General features: G+C 36.5%; 1 protein-coding gene across 1 annotated transcript in view; it reads left to right on the top strand.

Annotated features, from left to right (window-relative positions):
• The window catches only part of ADAMTS19 (ADAM metallopeptidase with thrombospondin type 1 motif 19), a 141,592-nt gene that overhangs the window by 46,818 nt on the left and 78,179 nt on the right, over positions 1-16,595 (top strand). Inside the window, exon 7 of the mRNA XM_032676746.1 lies at positions 2,330-2,373. Coding sequence (XP_032532637.1) covers positions 2,330-2,373 — 44 coding nt within the window. The remainder of the gene's footprint in view (positions 1-2,329; positions 2,374-16,595) is intronic.

Here is a 16,595-nt window from a genome sequence, read left to right on the forward strand (position 1 = left end):
ATGAAAAGGACAAAGGCAAATTGTCTGAGGACTTTGCACAGTGCTTCACTACTTGATTTTATACCTCCTCGTACTTGGAAGAGTCTGTATCCTCTATTTTGTATAGCTTCAGTATGCCAATTTCATATATATATATATATATAAAGTGTACAGTTGTGCATATATATATATATATGTATTTTATATATACATACAGGAATGTAGTTATGATGGAATATGTAACTTACCATGTGGGAATTAGAGAGAAGTTTTTGTGGGAGTCACTGGTAGGTTTAGATAGAACTGTAAATCTTTACTAAGGAGCATAGTCTCAAATGTATGTAATGCATTCATTTTCTTGGAAATTAAAGGAGGTATTACATTCTTTCAATGTAAATCAGGAACTAAGAATGGTTTACTGTATTTCCCTCTTGCCAAATCATAGCAGTACCATTTCCCCCAAGTCCCATAACGAAACCCTGGATACATAGCATAACCACAGCCAGATTCAGCCAAGAAGGAAAAACAAAACAAAAACAGCTCAGTAAGTATACGAGAACAAAGCTATTACATAAGCAGAAACCTCTTGGATATTGGCAGTTTTAAAATGTCAGATGGTATTCTTTTACACTTGAAGGTATGCTCTATTTTTTTTTGTTTGTTTTTTTACTTATTATTACATCAGTTAATATTTATGGTGGTTGGATGGGTGTGTGTCGAAGGCAGTCTATGTCCTTAGATTGTCTTTACACATGTTCTCTTGCTTCACCAAAAGTCCCATATTTCTAATTGTTCTGTCATGTTGCTTAACAAGACAATAAGTCCCTTGTGTCACATAGCAAAAAACAAAGAATTGTGTTACAACCCGGTGCTTTATTTTCATCAGTTTCTTTCAGGTCTGAAAAAATAACTTTCTTCTGTGTCTGATTACAGTTTCTTGTTCACCACCTTTTGCTCAGTTTCCAGGACGTCTTTGAGTGTATTCTCAGAGCTACTTTATCAGTTTTACTCACAACTTCATCAGTTTACAGCACTGCTGTTTTTCTTCTCTACTCTGTAATTATCTGGCAGTGATGACTGGTTAATCAAAAGCTATATAACCTCATGTATCTATCTGTTGTAGCCTTTAACAAGTGTCAGAACTTTGCCAGCCTCTTGAGATTGCTTTTGGGTCTAAATCACTCTGTAGGAATCGTTTCTGGGAAACAAACAAACAAACAAACAAACAGCTTTTGGAGTAGTTACATTCGTAGGAATGATAAGTATCGGCATCTTATATATCAAGAATCCAAGAATTTTGGAAAACTGGTGTTTCTCTATGTGTGTATCTTTATCCTTATCAATCTATGTGTATATCTAGGTACCTCCATATACAGAATATAAAAATTAAATTTCTCTGATCCATATGGTCTCTTTCTAAAAACAGAGACCATTACTCCGTGGCACAGCTAAAAACAGAACTTCTTTATTTGTGAATTTGCTAAACATGTTGTTACTTCCTCATTGGTTCCCTCCCAGTCTCTCCAGTTCATGCATACTTCAGCAGCCCTTTTTTTACTTAAAATAATAAATTAATATGAATTCCAAATACTTCAGTAAAAAAGCAGCTTTCCCTTTGCTCTTTTGGTAACTTTGTTGTATCCCTGAGAACAAGTGAAATGGGTATGAAACTAAAATGAATCTCAGATGCAGGTGTTGTTTAACACAGAGTTGAAGTATTTATCCTACTTTATGCAACAGAACAGTCTTATTTATAGAGCTATGACTGGATTAAAATATGTGATGGAGATAGAGTGGTCTTCTCCCTGTGAATTAATTTATAACTCTGTTGTAATGGGATGTTCTAGCAGAAAAGCTTCTCCAGAATATATTCCTATTAGTGATTTTGACCACTGACCTGCTAGCACAAAAGCTCGCTGACTCTGTCACTGGTCTAAATGCTGGATTACAGTGCTACATTTGAATAGGGTGTTAAACACTGAAAATATTTTCGTTTCAAATGAAAAACCCCCTAATTTTAGACTTGTTACTTTTCAAGATGCTTACAGAAAAAGAAAAAAAACCCGAACAAAAACAGCAAAACAACAGAACACAGAAATTAGGCACAATGCAATTTGAATATACGGTACCTGTTTTGTCACCTGACTCCTCTTTAATTTGTTCTGAAAATAAACTGGAGTTTCAGTGCTTGTGTAATCCTAGCCTTTGCTTCCCCCTGCTCTTTGTTGAGATAATGGTGTTCTGTGTTTATTAATTGAGCTGTACAAAATGTTTGTAAATAGGTCACACAGTTGTTACCCTCTGAAAGCTTGACGCGCTTAACTTTTTTCCTTTCCCCCCTCAATTCTAGGAAGGATTTCTGTGTACATAAAGATGAACCCTGTGATACTGTTGGTAAGTAAATAAATGTAAGAGACTGTATATAAACTGCTTAATAAAGTACGTGTTATGTAAATACAAATGTGAAGCTAAAAAGTGGCAGCAGAATTGGTGACGGAAGGCAGTAACTAGATAAAATGCAAAATACATCTTAAATGCTAATAATACTGTTAGATTTATGTATGCTTCTAGCAAAGTACTGCCTTTAAGTACAATATTCTCATCTCTTTCACAGAAAAGACTTCTAAAACTATTTTCTTTTTAATCTCCCTGACTAACTAATAAAAAATTGTTTTACTATTCTAAGTTCTGAAGCTAAAAAATTGTGTTTATGATTTTTTTTTTTTTTTTTTGTGGCATGGATTTATCTTTGGTGAGAATATATTTACAACGTATAAAAGAAGTTTCCAATGTAATATAGTAGAGTGATACAGAGTTTATGAACTATGTAACTTCAGAAGAATACAGGATGTGAGCTATTGTGAAAGGCATCTTCTGACATCTTCAATTAAACTGAGTGCTAGCTGAACTGAGTTTTTCTATCACCAGTCATTGATACAGTTCACATACTTTTGGGAAGACAGTTTTTCAGTGTAAAGGTCTGGTGGAAAAGGTAGCAAAAAGTAGCAGTTGTTCTGTTCAGTTTGAATTCTGAGTGAAAACATGCCATGACCCTAAATGAAGGATGTCATGGCATGTTTTTACCCTAGAATTTCAACTGGCTAAGAGAAGTCTTACCAGTTCTACATGTAAATACAAGGCTTCAGAACCTTTTTTTTTTTTTTTTTTTCAGAATTAGGATATAGTAATGGACTATTAACTATTGTCCTGCTTATGCTCCCTCATGGGTAGAGGAGAAGTAGATTTTTCTTTTCCTGTTTCATTTCAGTTGCAAGAGTTTGGAGAGAATTCTTATGTCAACTGTATTACCTCACTACTTGATAGTCTTTTTTTCTTTTGCTGCTGTATCCCAAGTGTATGTGAGTGTGCCTGTGGGATGGATATCAATTAAATCCTTCTAAATGAAGGAGCAGCAGTTAAAGATTAAGAATTCATCATATTCTTTCACTAATTGGTATATTGGTCTTAAGTGAATTTTGTATGAGTGTTTGGTGCTCAGGGGCATTTATTTTTGACCTGTTAGTGGGAATATGTTTCCTTCCAGCTGAAAGAGGAAGCAATGTGACAAGAAGTCTTCAGCATTTTATGTTGATCTAAACTGAAGATTAAGTCTGGAGTACTCCTAGTATATCTAAATCAGGATAGGCTGCTGTCTGGATTTCACAGATGAAGTGAATGTATTCAAGGATTTGAATGATGAACAATGTTTCCTCTGTGCTTGAACCTTGGAGGTAATAGAGGGACTATTTGTCTCTGAATTTGTCCATGGAATTTTAAATGGGATAAGATTGAACTGACTCAAGTACTGGTCATTCACATTTCTGTCATGAAGAAGCTTTAACAAAACTTGAAAATGAGGCAGTGCATTGATTGTAAGTGCACAGGAAGTAAAGAGTTTGCAGTCTTAATATATTGATTAAAAAAAAATGAAGTAGAGACCTTGACCGTCTGATGTGGCACTTCATGGAATGGCTGTTGTGGACTTTCCCACACTCCATATTGTTGTTGAGAGGTTTCTTCAGGAATTGAAATATAGTTTGTGTGTGTGGTTCTTTCCATGTAGGTACGATTGTGCAGCAAATCTAAGGTCGTTCTTTTCCTGATGTTTCATTGTTTATTAGGTGAATTGAATCATTAGTTTCCCAGATGAATACAGCACCTTCCCATAAATTCAGTGAGTAATTTCTTCCATGCCCATTTACAGTACTGTGAGTCCATGCTCACTGTTAAGAAGAAAATTTTCTGAGGCTCCTGTCCACCACCATCTTGTCCACCACCACTCATGTTACATATTCATATATCATGAATATATTATTATCGATGTATTAATGTTTTTTAGGATAGCAGGCCTATAATGCCAAATTGTTGAAAGTACATGTAGATAGAAGGTGTTTTCATTTTGGTATCTTTTCTTGATTACCCCAGGAAAACCAAAAGGGTGATTTTAGGTTAGATCATGAGTGAAAGTTTGTTGAGAGGAAATGAAGGGCAATTCGATCTTACTGTAGATATTCATGCAACAAGTTTATAGGCAAAAGGAGACAGTGCATTCCAGGGATGTATAACATTCTGTAAATTACAGAATTTGCCAAAGACAGTAAATGAGAAGTGCTAATGCACTTTACAACTCCCAGATGTCCAGAGCTTGCTTCACCTTCTCCCCAATAAAACCCAGAAGAATGCACCACGATACAGACTTTTGTCTACCATAAAGAGTGGAATAAAGCAATGCTCTGTGAAATATTGATATAACTCTACATGTATGTGAGGCAGTCGAGATGAGCTTAAGCAATTTACACAATCCAGAAATGGAAGTCATGAGAAGGGGGCATGTACAGGACAGACCCTTTTATTGGAACTATTGGATAATAGTTCTTCCTAGTGCTGGACACTAAGCAGACAAATACTGGATTTATTGTTTAGTCATTAAATACCTAGTCTCACAGTTTTCAGATTGGACATGAGTATCCGCTTAAGCCAGATACAGTAAGTACCAGTATTTTGTTATACAGACAAAGTTTTCGTGATTTAGGTGGCAAATAATGCATTTTTTGTCCTTCCAGTCTTCTTCTAAACAAAGTACAGAGCTTATGCACTCTTCAATTAGAACCTTTTCATTGTCTCTTAAAATAACACTGATTTATATTAAGATTTAATCGTTTAAAGGTATAATTAACCTGAGAACTCAATCAGAAAAAAATGTTTACTCCAAATCAAAACCATGTATGAAACCTCCCTAGAAATATACGAAAATGTATTTCATTAATGATATTGAACAAAATATGTGGTAATAATCTAAATATTCCTCCACAAAAACATTTAAGGTGGATAAATATGAGATTTTTTTCCCATAATTATAGAAAACATGACTTGGATTGATTGTCAGAATTTTAAATTCTTAATCAGGAAAAAAAACCTGTCTATCTTGGTGTTCAAGCGCAAAAATTGTGTATCATGGAGAAGCAAAGGCTTTGGCAAGACCTCATGGTGGCCTTCCAGTACTTAAAGGAGGGAGAGGGACTTTTTATGCAGGCAGATAGTGACAGGACAATTCTAAAACATATTAATACTTCATATGTTATAGTTCTGCAAAGTAGTCAGAAAGACAAGAATTAATTCAGGAATTTTATTTGATTCCCCAAAGTGTGTTGAAGTTTAGAAAGGAGAATGTATTTATTCTATGCCTTTCAATATTAAGTATTGTACTATTGCTAGAAATGTTTGGAAGTCTCTACTGTAGGCAGGGGAGTTGTGAGGCTGCTTTCTTACTTCATAATGTAAATCCAGAGTAACTCAAATTAATGCCATACTTGTCTAATCCCACTTTTCTGTAAAACATCAAGCTAGACTCTCACGTGGTATCAGTCAGCCCAGATCAACTGATTTCAGCTAGGCTATTCTGATTTCAGCATTGTCAATTGTTGCAGCCCCTGTCAAATTCTTCCTGGGTGGAGAACCACAAAGCAACTGTTTTAGGCTCAAAATTGACCAGACCTAAGTGTTCTTGAGCTTCCTCTGGTTGATTGGCTGCAGCACTCTTTTCTTTTTTTTTATTTATTTTATTCTGTTTTCCCTCCTGTTCTGCTCATGTATATTCTCACTGTCTCCTATTCTGCATAGAACTGAGATCCTCTTTCTCCACCACTGGTTCTCACAGTTCTGTAGCTTAAACAGAGGTTTCAAACATTGCTTTACAGTACAATCATTAGGGACATATTATGATTGGAACAGATGACTTTTCTGAGGGTGGAAGAATATGAAGATGTTTATATATAACTTTAGTTTAGCTAATGAAAAATTAGATTTGTAATTGTCTAAGATTCTTTTCCTCCAGAAGACAACTGACTTTTAGGATCATGGCATGTCTCTCCTCTGAAAAGGCTTTGTTATCTTAGTCAGAGAGAACTAGCTTTTGAATTTGTTGTAATTTGGAGTGTTGTTCTTTTTCCTGTGCTGATGACAGGTAAAATTATGAGTGTGGATGTTCCAGTGGATTTCTGAAAAATCTAATAAATAATTCAATTACCAATTTTCAGAAAATTAAGTCCATAGTAACAGAACAAAATGTGAACTGTGGGATTGCACATGCTCTGTTGTTCTTGTGTGTGAATCTTCTGGTATTATCATATTTAAGTAACTGAGATGAGCAGTGACTCATAGGGCAACTTGTTGGTGGGGTATTGCACAAACCTTAGTACCACCAGATGGAAATAAACAGATATTTTGTCAAGAATTAGGCTAACAAGTAAACACATGAAGACTATTTCTTGAAGCAAGTGTATGCACATTTGAATTTCTGTTCCTCTTGTTTGCATTTCCACTTTAGCAATTAAGATTCTGAGTTTCTGAGGCGTATTTCTTTTGGGTTAGATTTGCTGTTTACTGCTAGTTAGTGTCTTTTGTGGAAACACTGTAATAGAGTTCTTGGTGTGCAGTGTTACAGGCGTGGGCAGATTGTTGGCATCACAACACTTGCCTTGTGTTGGAGCCTTGTAATCTGCAGAAACTGAGGTAGTGATTTTTCTAAGAGAGTTAGTGACATTTCTGGGACTGCCCTGCTTTGAGACTGCTCACTGCCTTGTTTTAGCATCCCTCTGCCTCCTTTTGCAGTCCTTCCTTGTGCCAGCAAAATGGCTCAGCAAGTCTTAGCACAAACTTGCAGTTGTCTTTAGTGAACATTGTGATTGTTTACTTAACTAACTGTAAAATTTTGTTTGTGGCTTCCATGCAGCTCCCTATTTGTGTCAAAGCTGTAGGTTAGATTGAAAGATAGATTCTAGCAGGAATGCTTGAGAGCTTCTCAAGTGTTCAGGGATGCTGAGAGTTGTTCATCTCAAAATGGTTATCAAAAGGTGTAGCAATGAGCATAATTGCTGCAGTTGGAAATACTGACAGGCTGAATGCCCAGCACAAGACCAATGAATTAGCAAGTGAGAGAATCAAGAGGGGAACCCAGCATGTTCTTCCTCTCCATTCAGCCTGTTACATTGTCTACATTTCTAGTGCCTATGACATGGCTTTTAAAAAATCTGAAGTGTTGGTGTGCTGTCATATTGCTGTAAGTTGTAAAGCTACAAGTAAATTCATCCTTAAAGAACATGTAGAAATTGAAAACAATTTGCAGACAAAAAAAAAATTCTACTATTTGAAAGCTGTTGCTTTAGTAATGCTATCCTATAGTGAGTATAATGCAGTTCCCGCTGGTAGTTGTTTTTTTCCAAAGTCTTTATTGAAGATAGACCATTCCAGATATCAGAATATCAGACACTAAGCACCTGAATCCTTGTATTATAGTGTATTGTCCTACACTATATGATTCTTCAGGTAATATTTCTCTCATCCCTGGTCAAAATCTGCAGGTGTACAACACATGTGCTCTGTAAAAAATTGTGACCATGTTTAATGTTTTGAAAGATTTATGATAGCCAGTAAAATGTCCTAGTAACACTGATTGCAACAAAATGGAAAACAAAAAGTAGTAGTTCCAGATTCAGTTACCATAAGTCTTATACTGCACTTAGTAAAAAAAGATGCCTCTGTCAAAGGAAGGTCAGGAACTTTCTCAGCATGTCTGAATCGAGTTCCATTTGACCTAATATGTCAGAATTATGAGTCATTTGAAGGTAGCTTTTGCCTTAAATAGTGACCTAGGCTGATTTTTTCATTACTGTCTTCTTACTGCGGCAGGGAGAGGCTTCTTTTTTATAAATACATCTTCTACTGACACACCTGTATTATTCTGTACAAACATGCTCATACTCCTAGTCCCGGTAAAAATTACCAAGCAGTAGAATGTTTCAGGTATAGTAAGTGGGGCTTTATGAAAGACAAGGTTTTCAGCACTTCACTCATCTCAGAGGAGTGCAGGTGCAATGTTCTAATTGTGGTCTCTTGGAGAGAAAGTGATGAAATGCTCTTTTCAGTCAATATTTTGTATCTTATTGTTGCAAATGTGGACCATGTCAAGATTATACTAAATCAGGATGTGCTTTGGTGTGAGATCTCTGTATACTTTCAAGCCTAATAGGCAAGAGAGGAGACCTAATCGGTGGAACAGGGAGCAGCCAGCATTCCCTAATCCGGGACATCCGGGAACCCACAAGTTTTAAGGATGCAGTAAACCAAGGTGTTGATGTGTGTCCGTGTATACCTTGCTAACTTGGCAAAATGCTCACGGTCCATGTGTCCTGTAGCTGAACTATGTTCATTATGAAACTTAAACTCACGCCTAGAGCTCAAAAAGAGCCCTGGCCAGGGGAAGACCCTTCCCCTGACGTGGGTTACGTAACTCGCATGGAAATTTACTGTCCAGTTGTACCAGAGGGGCTGCACTTGGGAAGTCACTGACTCTGAATTGCTCTGTGTGAATAATGGCAGGAGAAGTCCGGTGGTTGTGCTCGATTTGTGCAGTACCACCGAGCGCCCAGGCTCGCACAGCTCTGACACAAATAACCCGCGTCTGTCTCGGGTGTTTAGTTATTGGCTTGTTGCATGCTGGGTAAAAAAATCAAATTTTGGGGCAAATTATGATATCCCAAAAGAGCAGGGTTCCCTTAAAAATACTTTTTTTTTTTTTTAAACTACATGCTGTATCATTTTTAGTTAAAACAGCAACATAAGAACGTGTATTTTCATCTAAACTGTTTTCTAGAGAGCGTTTTCCAATAAAACACTGACGTTGCAATCTGTAAACAGAATTCCCTTAAAAACTCTTGTCAGATTGTTTTGGGGGGTTGGTACAGGTACAGTATATTAAAATAATCTAAACTTGGTAAAGCTAGTGTTACATATACAGAAACAATAGCAGAAAATTAAGGCACCATCAGGTCTTTGTACAGTTGCAAAGGATCTAAATGATGCCTGGTAAGGAATCAGACAAACATCTACATAATAAAGACCACAAACCAAAATGAAGTGAAAGAACACATCTTTCATCCAACTTAGAAAAATGCCAAAGATAGATTTATTTACTTTTCTAATATGAAAGCTGTTGATCTTCAATGCTAAGGACTTGGACTTTTCCTGCAAACTTTACCCCCAGAGACAAAGATTTAGATCAGTCCTACACATTAAGAGATACATCAAAAACAGGGAATTGGACAGACTATCCATGTCCAGTGAGGGTTAATTTTGGAAATAGTGAAGCTAAATGCTTAGGGCCAGTTACCAACAGGCAAGCAGCCCAGGAACTTACACAGAACACAGGCAACAGCACAGCAGAAGTAAAGTTAAGAACTCTGTTTCCCTCTGCATCTTCTTCTGATTCATCCATCTGGTGTCCCTCCTCTAATCCAGAAAATCCCTCAGTTGTAGTCTTGCATAGCTGCCCTTAGCCTAACTGGATGGTAAGAGTTTGCTGAGAATCAGAGTGAACTCCCTCCTGCTGAGCTGTGTGCTGCTGTGCCTGGACTCCTGCAGGCACTTGGTGCTGCTAATAATTTACAGCTAGATCAAGTGCCCACGGGCTGCAGAATAGGAGCCCTTGTGACGCAAGCCATGTCAGCAGCGTTAGACTTTCTGCTGGTCTTTCTTTTTGTTTGTTTCCCTTTTGAGGAGACACAACTACAGAATAAATGTGCTTCCAAATGCAGCTCCAAATCAACACTGTAAGCTGTCCAGGTGCTGTCACTTGCAGGGGCCAAGAGAGGTTTTCTTCTCAGTGAAGGCTGATGGGAATCCATAAATCCTGAAGCTTGTCATTTATGGTATGTCTGAAAGTTTGGGAACAGGTTTTTCCCCACAAGTCAGATAAAGCTGAAAGTAGGGTTTAGGCAAGAACTACTTCTTCATAGAATAGAACATAGAACCTATATATAGGTGCATAACTACTACACAGTGATCCTTCCAGTCTTGCAGAAAGAAATGTAGGAGGATGAAATCAGGAGAGGTTAGAAAGATAAGTTTTTTAAGGTGTTTGCATACATCTGGGGTTTTGAACATTTCAGCATTGCACAGTCCAGTTGGATGTTGGTGAAAAGTGTTATGTTTTGAGGTTACCATTTTAAAATGCTGTTGACTGAGGTTACCCATAGCTGGAGAGATGTACACCTAGCCCTCTGGCTGACCTCTGTGACCAGAAGTTTTTTCTGATATTCATCAGTAGTGTAATTAATTTTCATTGTTTTGTTGTAAATGTCACTGGTCTGGGTGCCATGGGAATTCAGAGAGCAGAATGGACAGACTGGATGATGAGAAACAACTACAATGTTTCTCCCAGTGAAGGCATAGCTACAGTCTGTAAAATTTCCTAGGTCAGAAATGATCTCTGACACATCTCCAAGCTTGTTGCTACACAAAATTGGCAAAACCAGCAAGAACCTTATAAGATTTGAGTTTTTGCTGTGTGAATTTATTGGCCCCACTGAAAAAAAAGATACTCTAAACGTATCCTACGTAAAGATTTTTTTTTCAGTAACATTGCTGACATTCAGAGAACTGAGCTCACCATTTAATCTTCTCTAGATTTCCTGTGGAGATTTCCAAAGTGTAGCCTAATCTAAGCCATTCACATAACTTTAGAATATGTACAATTTTCCGTTCTTACAACATGTTCTTTTACAGCAAGATCATGATAATAAATTCTCTGACCTGCATACAGAGGAACATCTCATACAGTGAGAACAGGACCATCTTTTAAATGCTTTTGTGGAAAAGCTACCACAGAAATCTCACTCAATTTCACTTAATGAACTTTGGGGTATTTTTTTTTAAAGTACTGTAGCCCAGATGTGTGGTCAGTAGCTACAAATGCCTCAGTAGCTAGATTTTTCACATGTGGCTTCTGAACATTGATTTTCTCCTGTAGAAATGCAGAAGTTCCCTAGGAAGTGATATCCATATGATAGTCCAGTGTATCTAATATACAGAAACCTCTAAAACACCAGATTTTTTTTTTTTAAATCATCAGGAAAATTTTGACTGCTACAGCCTGCAGAATAAAATTTGCTTTTGTTGTTGAGTTACATGTAAGTACGGTAAAACAGAACCTAATTAGATATGAATTCCAATAAATGTAAAAAAAAAAACCAAAGAAAAATAAATAGAATTTAGTCTACCTCGTGTCATGAAATGTCAAATGAATTATGCATGCCTGGTGAAGTTTCTCAGGAAAGCAGAATGTAGGACTACAACACATGTGCTCAGTCATCAAATCCAGGCATTGCTGTTACAAGCCTCAACTTTATTTTTCTTTTATTAAATTTAGTTCTAAAAATTATTAAACTTCATGTTTCCAGAAGAACTTTTAAAATCCAGTCCCATCTTACCTTGCCTCTTGTTTTACTGAGTTGGACTAAATGTTAAGGCTCCAATGAGACCAGAGACATAAGTTTTCACATCAAGACATGCAAACCTTTGTTTTCAAGCTGTGTTGTAACTCGGACACAAAATAACAAGGTTACAACACAACAGATTGTTTTATTTTCCAGTGTTTTATTTTAAGTGTTTAAAGCTTAATTAATCTCAACAGTAGTAGGGTAACACTGAATAAATCTCTCTGAATGGACTCCTGATGGCAATTTCATAATCACTGAGCTTTTAATTACTAACACTTACCATACTTAAAAACCAAGTCTTTTCCTCCTTAAACAATTGATCAAGGACTTACCCCTTCAGGCAACTCCGTTTTCTTTATTTTATGTTACTTTACTTTGAAGTAGTTAGCCAATGCATTTAGAGAGCTGAAAGTAATGGAAAAAAGATATTTTCTGTTTTGTTTCTCAGATTATACTACAGAGGTCACTTACTGCTTTCTTACTAAGTATGTGTTAACAGTCTGTCTTAGGAAGCAGTAGGGCCTTTAACTGATTGTAGGAAGAGAGGAAGGTTAATTTTCATGTCTGCATCCAGTTTTGAAAGTTTACTATGAAATCCATAAGTAAATTTTCAATAGAGCTCAGAAAATCTATGGCATTCTGTACTGAACTTCCATTAGCCTCTGGATGTCAAGGAATAATAATTTTTGAAACGTTGCTCATTTGATGTGCAGGATAATTTTGTGTGTTGTTGATAGTGTTGGTATTTACGGTTGTCTTTAATATTATTTATTTGTATAATAGTTATAAATAAAAAATAAATACGGTGGAGTTAAGATAGCATTAAATGTGCAATCATTCCTCATTTACTAAAGAAATCAACTCTTTCAGATATTGTGGTTATCTCGAAATATCTCTGAGGTTAACAATATTTCTTACATTCTAATAATAACTATTACATATCTAATTCTTGTTGTGCATTCCAGTTTGGACACATTTAGTTGTGCTCTTTTTCACTTAGGTGGCATGTGATGATTGCTCTTAACATACATTTAAATCTGAGCAGATTCAGCTACAAGCTCAATGTCTGAATTTAGTTCTTGACTTGAGTAAGTGGTCCTATAATGCACCACAGTGCCATCCATCCATCCTCAAAATTTCATATCTCTTCTGTGAAAATGCAATAAGACAGTCATTTTCTACACATTATATTGGTTCATCTCTACGTATACTTTTTATTTTATTTTTTAGTGTTTTCTGTATTTAGTTTGAACTTACCAGAGGTATTTAAAATCCTGTATTAAAAGGATTTAAAATATAGAGAGACTTACTATATATAAGAATTTTAACATTACATTGAATAGCATTTACAATATTTATGTTTTGAACTGGAACTTTAATTTCTTTCATAGCCAAAACTTCTGTGGCCATCAGGCAAAGGGCATTCCAAAGTAAGGACAAAAGAATCCCTAATATTATAGAATGCATATTTACTATATGTTAAAGAAAACAGAAGCAACTAGCAAGTTAGTTATCATTATAATTTGTGTTTGTCTTGTGAATAGTGTGTACTTTCTAACTTCATGTGTGAATCCTTCAGTTAGCCATACTGGATTCAAAAGTGAAAGATCAGTGAAGCCTCGGGGCAGTACTGCCAAGGACATGGAGGGGTGCTGAGACACAAAACAGAGGACAAAACTGGGCATGGCTTAACTAAGCTTAGGCTAAAATTCTTTCACTAGGAGAAAATTTACCATTTTTGCTAGTTGGATTGCAAGAGATAAATGAATGAGTGATTTAATGACTCTCTCACTGCATTAAACAGTGAATTATGTTCTGCGTCACTTTGTTCATCCAAATTGTTGAAAAACTGAACGAGGTCCAAGCAGCTGTGAGCACTTAAAAATATCTTTCATTGTCTCCTGGATTTTACAACTTCACTACTCATCTTTTATAGGTTGTTTTTATGTGAAAAACATTTAGATGAATCTTGTGTACATTCATAATAAAATCATGTGCATTGGCAGCTGTAAATAATCATGCATTAGTAATAATTTACTCTGTGTGCTATAATACCAATATGCACTCTGGATTAGTTTGTATGAAGAATTGCTCTTCACTTCAAGAATCATGCTTGCAATTAAATTTTAAAACTGAAAAATAAAGTGTGGTGTCAAACATTACAAATTAAAGACATTCAAAATAGATGGCTGTAAAATACTATTCCTAGCTAGCCAGCCATTTTGCTCACATTAGTCTTGTGTTTAGCTCTTGGTAGAGATGCTTTTGTGTAGTGTTTTTATCCTTTTGAAAGAAACATTTGCAAAGTTTTGTATGAATAGACAATCCTGTATAGTGTTTTGCACTGGAAAATCCCACTGTTTTTCAGTGGAAGTGTTTTCAGAAGACAAGAGACAGGTAGCTCCTTGTGACTAATGCACAATTTTTGTGTCCTGTAGCTATATAATGGGAAACGAATCCGGGCCGCGGCGGTGAAAGCGCCGCATCCTAACCACTAGACCAGTCCCCCGGGTAGATGGAGCTCGTTAGCCCTGTAAGGCCATCCATCTAAGAGAAGGTCACTCTAAACAAACCTACGTCCTGAGGACCTCACTGCCACCGTCCAAGCTCGCTCGGCCCCGGCAGATGAACCTCAGGATTAAAGGGTGGGCTCAGCTCAGCGCACACTGTGTCTCACCTAAAAAATCCACTGCGCAGGCTCGAAGGGTAAAGACCCTTCCCAAATCTTCGTTCGCGAAGACTGGCCATACTAGCTATATAATGGAAAAAAAATGTCAGTGTGATGGAATTAGATTGTAAAAAATGCATTAACGCATTTTTTTTTCCTTCATTTTGAACAATGGGATCAGTAGTCAGTGGTACATGGGTCCTTTAAGTGAGGAGGAAACAAAATGACCTCCATATTTGTGGAGAGAACTGCAGATTATCTATACAACTGCATCTAACTTGTCAAAACACAAAGAAAAGTGCTCCACGAATGCCAGCAGAAAGGAACAGAGCGACAGGGCCAAGTCTCACTCTTCATTTAAATGCCTGGGGGAAGATCTTACGTTCGAATCCATTTCGTAGCTCCCTTTTGTGACATTTAAATGGCAGCATGTTCTTTTGTATTTCTGTTTTGAGTCTGTACTGAAGTTTTTATGTTCTGAGGATTATGGTACCCTACCCTGAACAAAACATCATTTACTCAGCCTGCTCAAGGGGGGACTAGTGCTGTACATGAGTGATACAGGAGCCTCCTCTGGTTCTTGATTCCCTTACATTTTGCAGACTTTGCAAAGGTTATTTTGGATAATAGGTGCCCTGCAAGAAGAAAGACCTGATACTCAGCCTTTTCAGCTGTCTTTCATTGAGTTTAAACTTTTTGAGATTAATCCCAACAAACTCAAAGAGTTTATGAACTGGGAACAGTTTGCAAGAACATTGAGATATGAACTTTAAGAAACTTGTGCCACTGATCAGTTTACATTGACTCTTAGGCAGCATAATCACTTTCATCATGAAACAATGTATTCTTAGTTATACTAATGAAGATGAAATACAGGATGAGTATCTGCACATAACCACAGTAATTTTAAATGAAATAATTTTGTCTGAAAAGAGGTGTGATGGAAGACTATCCTCAAGATAGTTTTTTCTTTGTTCTCATTTGTCAAAAGACACTAGCTAAGCTATGCATCCACATCTAGTCAGTGTTTTCTGTATAAAGGAACAATTAGCTATTTAATTCACATTTCCTAGAAGATGTGCTACTAGTGTATTCTATAAGTAGTTCCAAGATCTGTCATTTTCTCATAGTGCATCTTTCTCTTAGTGAAACAAGAGAAAGATGCTTATGGATCTCACTAAAATCAAAACCCATGCCAAGGAAATAATGTACTGACAGTTATGTCAGGTTTCCAGAACAGACAGTAATAGATGCTTCCTAGATGTTAAATGGTCTCTGTGAAAATTTAATAGGCTAAAGGTACTTCCTTATAAGGCTGGAGGGTGAAGCTTATTGGAAACATAAATAAAATATGCAAACACAAAGTAATGAAATATGCAATAGTGAAACAAAGTATAATTTCTTCACACAAAAATCTTAAAGGTCACAAACGGCAAAACTTTGGCAATAGAGTAGTACACTATTCTAAAAACAAACAAACAAACAAATCCAGATGACCTCTTTCAATTTCCTTAGCTGCCCCTCGTCCCACATAAAAAAGAGAGCAAATTACACCATGCTTTAAAAAAAGGAAAAAACTTCCTAAATATTTTCTTTAAGTGGGACCTCAGCAACAGTAGAATAATCAATTTTAACTTGATTATGTCATAAAAACATGAGAAATATTTTACAGAAATCACCGAGGTTGCAGAAAATGAGGAAATGTATTACTGTGCTGAAGCCCTGTTAGTCAAGGAACAGTTTTATCTTCCTATCACACGGTATCATTTCCATGGCATGTGTATAATAATGGGTATGATAAAATAAATGGCAAAAGAAAGCAAGACAGTCTTGTGTTCTTACTATTTTGTTGCAGAAATAAAAGTAGGTCTAAAGAATGTGTGTTAGAATGCAAATAATATGGTCTCATGAGCAATTTCACACCTGCTTGTTGCATAGGGGATGGTACCAACTCTCTTCTGGGAAAAAGGCACCAAAAACTAAATTACAGGAGAATCAACTTAGTAGGGTATCAAGACTGGAATCTTTGTAAGACCAGGGAAAACATTGCTAATGTATTAGAAATACATCAAACTGGGAAGGGGAATTGATGTTACACAAGGCTTGGGAGCATGTTCAGCTAAAAAATGATATGATGGAATGAGACAGGAGGTGAATTCAAAGGCACTGCAATG

Source organism: Chiroxiphia lanceolata, chromosome Z, assembly GCF_009829145.1.
Source record: "Chiroxiphia lanceolata isolate bChiLan1 chromosome Z, bChiLan1.pri, whole genome shotgun sequence".
NCBI classification, from domain to species: Eukaryota; Metazoa; Chordata; class Aves; order Passeriformes; family Pipridae; genus Chiroxiphia; species Chiroxiphia lanceolata.